General features: G+C 47.1%; 1 protein-coding gene across 1 annotated transcript; it reads left to right on the top strand.

The window, feature by feature from the left end:
• Window positions 1-7,317: 7,317 nt before the first annotated feature.
• LOC128875405 (mitochondrial import inner membrane translocase subunit Tim17-A-like) lies at window positions 7,318-8,497 on the top strand. The gene is made up of 2 exons (XM_054120956.1): window positions 7,318-7,656; window positions 7,732-8,497. Exons 1-2 carry the CDS (start codon window positions 7,564-7,566, stop codon window positions 8,221-8,223), a joined length of 585 nt encoding a protein of 194 aa, XP_053976931.1. The 5' UTR covers window positions 7,318-7,563; the 3' UTR covers window positions 8,224-8,497.
• Window positions 8,498-9,740: the final 1,243 nt, after the last annotated feature.

The following is a 9,740-nucleotide window of genomic DNA, read 5'->3' as shown; positions in this document are numbered from 1 at the left end:
ACCCGGGGGCGGTGGTGGTGACGGCGTCGCCTTGTGTGATGGTGCTGGACTGACGCTGTCGTTGTCTCTTATCTGGCCAGCTACAAAGCTCGATATCATACCCGATCCCGTACACCGACGAGTGGACCACCGATCCCGTTTCCTCTTTCCTCGGGAATCGTTCGAGTAGTGCCAGTTCGTTTAATAGCTGCCGAGCCTCGACTATAGCTAAACAAGAGCCGCATTGTTCTGGCTACGTCAATGGGTAAATGATGTTTCATCAGTTTCTTCCTATTCGTGTGGAGTAGAATTTTTTTTCTTTGAGTTGCTGACTTACTTATCCTTGGCTACTCGAAATAAGCGTTTTCTTCATTTCTTTGAACACTCGTTTACACACATATTTTGTAAACTACATGGTCAAAGAATTTTGCTCCAAATTTTCTACACGTTATCATTCATTGATTCCCGTTACGCAGAATGGAGCAGAGTAAATTCACAAAGAGTGAGAAGCATGCTTTAACGACTTCTACCAAACCCACAGGATAATAGGTAACGCAATGATTCGACGATCGATGTTTCGTACCCTCCAGACCGGAGCATCCTCATAGATGACTGTAAAAAATAAATCGAGTCTACGTGTCGACAGTCAGCGGGGTAGTTTCGTAGGGGAGGAATTTCGACGGTTCTTCCCTTCGCGCAACACCGAGACTTCTTTCAACCGAATCCTTTTCGTCCTTGCTCGATTCGCGAACAAAAGGAAAAGAGAACGGCCGCGCATTTATATGGAGGCGCCGCCCTGCAACTATTTGTAAGCATCCGCCATGCTGGTTTCATATCTGCCGTTTCGGCTTGCACAAAAACACTATTTTTCAGACCGGCCCAGCTGCAATATGGCGTTTACGAACGCTGCCTGCGTGCATCGACTCCGATTGCAATTGTTGCGTTTCATTGCAAATAACAGTCTCCGCGCCCCACCTCGACCCTCGTCCCCCGTTCGTCCCTCTTCCCCGCCCCTCGTCCATCGTCCTTACTCCTCTCTATTCCCATGTTCTTCCGTTTCTATGTACCCCGTCCACGGAAATACAACGTTGCCTGGTATCAATACGAGCGCGATATTCCCATGACTGGTCCTCGTTCTACATCGGTACCTTTCAACGTGGATATTGGAGCAATTCGAGGGATGAAATGAAGGATAATAAGAGAGGGAAGGCACTAGTCTAGACAAAGCTGTCAATTCAAATAAACACGAAGATTTGTTTCTTCCTTTATTTATTTAAATTGCTTTATTTTTTACTTAAAGTGCCGATAACGAAATCGAAATATAATTCGGAGTGCAAAGGGTTAAATATGTCCTCACGTAATGTTTCGTTTCACGTGATGAAGATGGCGCACCCCTTGAGTGTCCACTCTTCTCCTGTGTCCTCCACTACGCGTAAACAAACGATCGCTGCAAACAAGAAACCAATTGCTCGATAGCGACGAAACACGAGCGGAACTCACGCGATGGACAAGGTGAGGTGAGAGCTAACGAAGGATGCCAAAGCACCGTCCTCGAAGAAAGAAATCGGAGAAGCTGTCAATCGAGCGCCATGCATCTGCCACTTACTCGGGCGCACCGCCACCCTCGATCGTTACGGTACCTTTTTTCCCCACAATGACGCTCCATTTCGTCACAATTATCGCCATTATTCGACGCGAGAAGAGCATTTTAGCGACGCCGCACAATGGACCGGTATCTATATACATTCCAACTTGTGTCCGCGTGTATGTGCACGCTCGGATGACCGCGTAGACCCACCAACACGCTTGCCAGCGGTCGTAGGTTACGTCCTCGAACATCGATTCTTCCTTTGGTCGCGTTTTATTGTGTTTTGACAGCCCCGAGTCCGGTTGCTCGTCCTCGTCTCGTTTCCCTGACTACTGGTCACCCCGAGACCGATCTTATCCCTCCACCAGTTCATCGTGCGAAACCGCCATGACACCTTACTCTCGTTATCCTCGCCTTGACTGTCGCAAACGTATCTGATCGGACCAAATATAGAGTTACTGGTTCACGGGGGAAAAAATGGTCTCCAGTCTATTTGGGATCTTTTGGGGGTGCTTCGATCTCGTTATAGTTGGTCGTTGCAAGGTTTAACATTCATTTCTCGAATCCGGATAAGATCGTACCTTAAATATCGTAAATTCTATCGGCCAAAACGCGTCTTAAATAAGATTCTCCGAGAGAGACACAGTGGTTGTAACCTATGAATAGCCGTGCCCTTTTTCGCAAGATACGAATCTACCACGTGATTCACGTGCACGGGCGACGGCAACCCCATTTCCAACTTAACCAACCGCTTAAGCACCTCGCGCGAGCGACAAAAGGGTTTCATCCCCGAAAGTCCCGGGACGTACTGATAGATTACACAAATGCTCTTTGCGGGAACAACATGGGGGAGGGGGGATTGGAGCATCAACAGAATCCCATCGACGGTGGTTATCCTGAAATATTCATCCGAAAGTTCGCTGTCGTCGGCGACATTTGACGGTACCGCGGCTTTGATCTTGTATTCTTGATCGACGATCGCCGAAAAATGACGATCGTTCATTTTTCTATCCCTCTGTCCGGTCTTTGCAATCGTTAATCCCCTGGGAAATTGATAATCTCTCGCGTTCGATGGCCAGTTCTTATTCGAAATATCAAAGATCCTCGCACGAAATTTAACGTTTCATAATTTAACCTCTGTTTTATTTATTTTACGGGTTGACCGTCGGTCTTGCCAGACTTCTAGCGACGCGTCTGAATTAGTCAACGGCTGTGTACTCGAAGAAAAGGGATGCCAGAAGCGTGTCAAAGTTGCGAGTCACCCGAGTGCGTGGGGCAAATTAAGTATCGGGACCACGGTCCCTTTTGTCAACGAAAAGAGGCGCAGAAAGGAAAAGAGTGGGACGAGAAGGTGGCCAGTTCCCATTCAGGGTGCGACTCCACGCCCATCGTTTCACCACGACAATGGCCACTGTCCGGCAACAAAGGCTAAACACCCAAAATATTGGCGAAAATCCTCCCGTTCCCTTGCGGTCGCAAAGGATGCAAGAAACGAGCTCGAAGAGAGGAGAGCTGGTGGAAGAGAGAAGGGTGGAAACGGTCGAGCTAAATATCTCGAATTTAATCTATCCCGCTCTAATCCTGTTACACGGCCAAACGGTCACGTTTCAGCCGCAGCGAGGACCGCGACCGGAATCAAGAAGGTGCACTCGTAGATCTCCAAGACTTCCGCTCCGTTTCTGACGCGCCCACGCGGCAACGCGAGCCTCTCGACAATGCTAAAATCTCGTTTCAACCTTCCCTCCGCCATTGGTCCATTTCTTTCGGCATTAGCGGCCTACCACAATGGGGGGCTCGCGTTTACCCCCGAGGAGTCTATCACGCTTCGTTAAACTCGAAGGACCACCAGTGTAAACACAAATGGCATCCCGCGGAGAGCTCTTGCTTCCGCTTTCGAGTGGCAATTCGTTATTTTGTCGTTAGTCGCGTCGTCGCCTTTTCGAGGGCACTCGTTTCGAGTACCGCCACCTCGTCGCCTTGAAAACGAACTGCTAAATAGTCGTGGCTGATTTTAATCGGCGCTACGGGTAAGATAGTCTCTGATGTTCTGGCTTCTTCGAGAGCCGAACGACCCTTTGACATCTTACTTTGACGTGTCTGATAGCTCGACGACTTGCGCGCGATATCCGAGACAAATATTTCGATGTCAAGCGATCGATGGTTCCCGGAAAGAAGGTTTCCTGAAATCTCGTGGAAGCAGGGAAGCCCAACGGGGCCGGTACGATAGAGTTTATAAATTATGAATATTTAAGCGTAGGACGGCGCCGAGCTTCATGGAAACGATATTTTCCTGCCTCGGTGCAATAACGTCGCGTAGCGTAAAAGGGATGCTTAGGAAACAGGATGGTACACGTCGCTAAAACGGGAGCATCCCTTTGAGAGGAGCGTCAAAGCTAATGGACCTTCTCTCTTCGGTGTCTACATTCTATCGTGTTTCTCCGCGCCTTGTTGGTGCCTTGTACTCTCTTCCTTTGCGCATCCCTCGACGTTCCATCTTCTTCTCGCTCCCGTTTCCTCCCTGCGCCTCGTTACAAAGGGGGTCAGAAGGGGCGAGTCCCAGAAGCCCTGCTAATGTTTAGTACCAGTTGATTGCAAGCTCGTTAGTACATGCATAAAGCATCGTTGTTAAATGCTCTTTCTCTTTGCACGGGGAAGTCGGGGAGAATTTAATGGACGCTTACAATACGGCTACGTTTGGAGGGATAGCGTAAACGTGCAGCCGCAGAAATGCTGGTCCACGTTTGGTTCTGGAAACGTTTGATTCCGTGGAACAAGGGCATCGGGACAAACGAGATTAACTGGTCGATTTCCAGGAAAGAAAGCGGGTCGTAACGTCTCGACACGTTTTTTATTTCGAGCGCAAGGAACTCTCAGCAATTACGTAATCGAGGAAAGAAAGAAAATGTAAGGTTATCGTATCGTTGAAAGAGGAGAAAGTGTGTCTCGACGCGCTTCGTATTTGAAGCGTAAGAGACTCTCAGCGTTCAGATGAGATGAAAATGATAGAAAAATTCGACGTGGTAGAACGAAAAGCGCAATTAAATCCGATCTATAGCGTTAGGCGGATTCTCTAGGATTTGGAAACTCAATTCACGTTGCGTCAACGTGAAATCTTGAAGTTTGGTTTATCGGATCCTACGTTCGCGAGCGTTTAGAGGAGAGTTTGAAAACCGATTAGGAGCGTATTTGGAAGCATCAAAACTAACAGATACCTTGCGCAGTCCTGCACGAAACTCGACCGTTCGGGTTCCAAAGTTACCGGTCGCCTCGCCACGACATTTATTAACCTTGCCGTCAAAGTTAGCCATCGGAGTATCTGTTCTGCTTCCGGATTATCGAGGAGTATCGGGAAAGCAGAGATTAGCGTTGCCCGACTCGCCTAAGCTACGAGCAATGAAATCTATCGAAGCAACGATCGTTTTCGTACGTCCATTAATTCATCGTAATCAATTAAGGAGATATAGAAGCATCAAGATCTCTACCTTTAAGGGTCCTGTTTCGTTATCGTCGACGATTAATTCCCATCGAATATCGCTTTCAGACGTGACGTTGCGATTCGACCGACCAAAGGAAAGCTATTCAGGGCCCACGAAACTGTTATTCCTGCGGAGTTACGATGATGCCCATGGTAAACTCCGCTGTAGTTCGTATTTAGAGAACCTAGGAAAACACTCGAGCTGTTGCGACAGCCGTCCACAACCGTGTCTATGTTTCAGATTGCTTCAGGAGCTATTGTGTTCTCGCGGCGGTCCGTTAATAATAACGTGTATTTAACTCGAGAGTGTCATGATTCTTTCCGATGGTGCTTCTCCATTATACGGGTCCATGAGAAACGAGACTACGCAAATTATTACCTGCCCCGAATCGAAACGTAAACGTTACATGGTCACGAAAAATCAAAGAAACATTTCGATTTTGCAACATTCGTAACGCTTCCTTGAACCGCGAAAAAGCTGCGTCACTAGGGACCCGCACGAGAAACAACAATGAAACGAGGAGCAACCAATGAGGGTCGATAAGATGCATCAGCGTGCAGCGGATATCTTGGTATCGCGATCGAAGGACATCGATACTATCGAGGCAGCTGTCGCGTGCCGTGGCGGTGTCCTCAATAGCGGCGGTCGTCTCCTGGTTGAAGTCGACAACAAAGGGTATCCCCCGTTTTGTTAATAGTTGTTCGTAATGGGAACTGAAAGGGGTCCTGGTACGAGTCGTCGTGCAACGTTAAATATGTACATGCGAGCTGACGTATCGCGGGGTGCGGACAAATCGTGCATAGTGTTCTTTGTAATAGAACGCCGACCGCGGCTTACAAGATTAAACTTGTATAAAGTATCGATGATTAAACCGTCGATGAATTTTCCCGGATGAAAGGTTACCAACGGAACACACAACGATATTTAAGGTTTTCAAACGTCAGAGTTATCGACTCGATTTGTTCCACAGAATTATTATTATTATTATACACAAATATACAAAATGTCTGTACAAAAGTTGACTCGTGGCTACAGCGACGATAATTCTTTGCATATTATAATAGAAATGAGTGCTCAGAGTAAGTTTGTTTGTTGGTAGGTTGAATATGATAGTATCGTTGATTTCATTGAAAAATTGTCTCGAGATACCGAAACCTCTGGAATAAGTACGGTTTCTCGAGCAGCTGTAAAAATTAACTCGCCATACAAAGAGAACCGAGGGAACGGTTGTCATGTGAACGTTTGTCGCGATGCGTTTACGCTCTCGAGGATCGGTGTTTCGCACAAAAGTGTGGGGCAGGTAGACTTTACGTGGAAGCGGATTGGATTAGGATTTGGCAGAAAGAACGGTAGAGTAGGTCGAACCCAATTTGCATGCCATAAACCACGTCGGCTCGCGAGATTTAATTTTAAAAGAGTAACGAAAAGCCTGCCACGCTCCCGCGCTGCAACTTTTTCTTCTTCGAGCGACTTCTCGCGGTACACAAGATGCCTCGAGAGCAGAGGTGGCGAAAATTCTTATTCTTATCAAAATTCTCGCGATTACTTAAAAACAATCCAGGCATTTCTTTAAAACGATCTTTGAAAAAGTGATTAAACATTTGTTGTCTAAGCTGGAGTTATTTTTATTTCATACTTCCATGTCTTTACTTATGTCTTTACTTATATTTAATAGTTATCGAACAAACGAGTTAGTTCCAATAGTTATGAAACATATTGGACGTTAAGACGATACACGTCGAGCGACACACTTGTTCGACAGTGTGTCGCCCTTTGGTAGGGGTGAGTCGATCTTCGAAACGAGCTCAGCGGGGAACAAATAGAACGTGAGCATCCTAAGTGAATAATAAACAGAGCAGTGGGGTTAGACATCCGCGTTGGGGGTGCTACGCCGCGTTTAAGGTGCCCATATTGGTCCCCTAGCCTACGGGCTCCTTTCTTATTTATCCTACTACTGGTCGCGGCGACCCTCCGCGCGGAAATTATTATTCGGCTATTATACGATGATTACCCAATAGTACGTGGGTGTAACACGAGAAATAAGTGTGCAGTTTCATGCCACGTCGGCTCCGATGACAGAACGAATAAACCCGTCGAGTGTTACCACGTATTTAACGCGACGTCGAAACACATGTTCGTACATCTGTCCTCGTATTCGTCTCCTTATCAGTGTGGTAGCTAGCATTCGACCCCGAGGTAGCTAGCATTCGACAAATAATCATCGGTTCGCCTTCGAACGTATTCCTTTTACTCGATACGTATACTCGAATCGACGCAACGAGAACGGCTATGTTCGCGTCGTTTGTATTAATATATTTAACGTTGCTATATTTTTTAAATAGATTTTACGTGAATCGAGAAACTTGTATAGAATCATATGATTATATAAAATTACTTGAAATCACGAGTCAAGAATTCATTCGGAGACACGATTAAAATAAATCCCTGCGATCGATCAATTATGCCAGTCACCACACAGATGGAAGCCCGCGATTGACAAACTCGGAGGATTTTACGAAAATGGAATATAATCGCGAGCCTTGTCCCTGGAGGATAGTGGACGATTGCGGAGGTGCGTTCACTATGGGTGCCATTTGCGGTTCACTGTTTCAAGTAAGTCACGTGTACACCTACGTTAAGTAGAATCAACAACGATTTACCCTCGGACCTCGGTATTTCTTGTCTCAGAGCGTCATCGGGTTCCGAAACGCGCCGTCGGGGATCAACAGGAGGCTCTTCGGAGGGATGATGGCGGTAAAGAATCGAGTGCCTCAAGTAGCAGGCAACTTCGCCGTCTGGGGTGGTCTTTTCTCCGCCATCGAGTGCACCTTGATACGGTGTCGTTCGAAGGACGATCCCTGGAACTCCATACTGAGCGGTGCCCTAACCGGTGGCGTCCTGGCGGCCAGGACAGGCATCCCGTCGATGATAGGAAGCGCTACAGTTGGTGGTGTCTTCTTGGCCCTGGTCGAAGGATTCGGCATCATGGCCACGCGACTTCACGCCGACTCCTTCGCCCAGCACATGCAGATGTACGATGTGGAGAACCTGCCAGAGTTTCACCTCTCCCCCAGGACGAGGGTGGGTTTCGGCGGGGCACCCATAAACGAGGACATTCCTCCCAGACAGATAAACGGAACCAACGGTATGGAGGTCGACAGATTCGGCAAAGGTAGATGAGACCTCTCGTGAACTCTGTGTCGATGTACAGTCCACGTGTTGCCTCGCGTTATGTACCTTTCCGAGAGTTTATTTTGCGAAAAAAAATTGTCTTTGTAAATTCCTGTCGTCTTTAACAATCCATCGACGCGCTTTACCGCGGCGTTTTATTGGAAATGGGGGCGACATCGCGCGGGAGGACAGATTTTCAGGCAGATAACTTACAAACGTCGAATCGATCGGAGGCTCCTAGACTCCGAGAGCGATATACCGACGGTGAATTCGTACCTTGAGAGCTCCGTAAGAATTTAATTGTACCTTGATATTGATATTCTCCTTTTTTTTTATACATAAACATGTACCACGTGTACCACGTGTGGCATGTTGCATTGCTAATAAAGTGTTGCCTAAAATGTTTGTATCTTCGACTGAATGCATTCGACATTGCACGTCCAATCGCGAGGAGGATGCACCGTTGAAGAAGACTGGTCGACCAGCAGACGGTTGTCCAGCGTTCCATTATCCTCGACGTCTCTGTCTCGTCGACGACGAAAACAGATCCCAAAGATAACGCAGCAGACTCTCGATGGCTCGAAATCGTTTATTTCGCAAGGTGGTAATGACTGTTTTGACAGCGGCTCGCGCTCCTACCAACGCGGACAATCCCGTAGGTACTACGGTTCTTCAACCGCCATTGTTGCCGACACCAGATTGGAATCAATATTTACACTCGAGCCCGTGTAAGCTGCGGATTACCGAAGGCTCAGCCGATCCCTCCAACCCTTTCCCGATTGAGTCAGCACAGTCAGCAGCAGTTCGACGATTTCCTCTTAAAGGGGTTTTGGGCCAGCGACGATAGGTCCCTCGACAACCCTCTCGTGGTCGTTTGAAACCATTAAACACAAATTTTTTTAATAATAATGTCCATCTAACAGATGATCGGACGAGTCTTGAAGTATGGCAAACTTCCTTCGTATGGAGGTCTCACGGGAAAGACACGGGGGAGCTCTGAGCAATTCAAGGGGTGCTCTCGATAGGTATTTAGTTGGGGTAAGTATTGAGCAGCGACAATGAGAACTCAATCGTTATTGTACCAAGACTGGACGACGATTAGGGGCGCGTGGTACACGTGAAAAGCTTTCATGGGAGATCTTTCGATGGCGTGAATAATTTCGAATTGGATCATCGCGGCTGATCTGGGAATAGGGGTGGAAAAAGAGTGTGCGAAAAGACAAATGCGAGCATTTGCCGAACCTCTGTAGACATGGGAACGCAAAGGGTTCAAGCACGCGTTTATTATTTCTTTTTCTTTTATTTATATGCCTTACAATTAGAAGTTTAGAACCTTGCAAGCAAGCGATACATAATATTTTTAAATGTTTAATTTAATATTTCTTTTTTACCGATAGTAGCGCCATCGGTGGGAAAACGCTCAAGCTTGTCCAGAAATAGTTCCATGTATTCACCGCCAGATGGCGCCACCACTTTAAAGTCTAGGTGAAAATATTAAATGCAAACAAACCTCACTTAAACTCTAT

The sequence above is a fragment of the Hylaeus volcanicus genome, chromosome 1, assembly GCF_026283585.1.
Source record: "Hylaeus volcanicus isolate JK05 chromosome 1, UHH_iyHylVolc1.0_haploid, whole genome shotgun sequence".
Lineage (NCBI taxonomy): Eukaryota > Metazoa > Arthropoda > Insecta > Hymenoptera > Colletidae > Hylaeus > Hylaeus volcanicus.
The sequence above is the reverse complement of the archived record's forward strand: the minus strand, read 5'-3'. Positions and strand labels throughout refer to the sequence as shown.

Coding starts and splice junctions, on each gene's coding strand:
- LOC128875405 (XM_054120956.1), top strand. CDS start 7,564: ATGGAATATAATCGCGAGCCTTGTCCCTGGAGGATAGTGGACGATTGC. Junction 7,657..7,731: donor TTTGCGGTTCACTGTTTCAA/GTAAGTCACGTG, acceptor TTCTTGTCTCAG/AGCGTCATCGGGTTCCGAAA.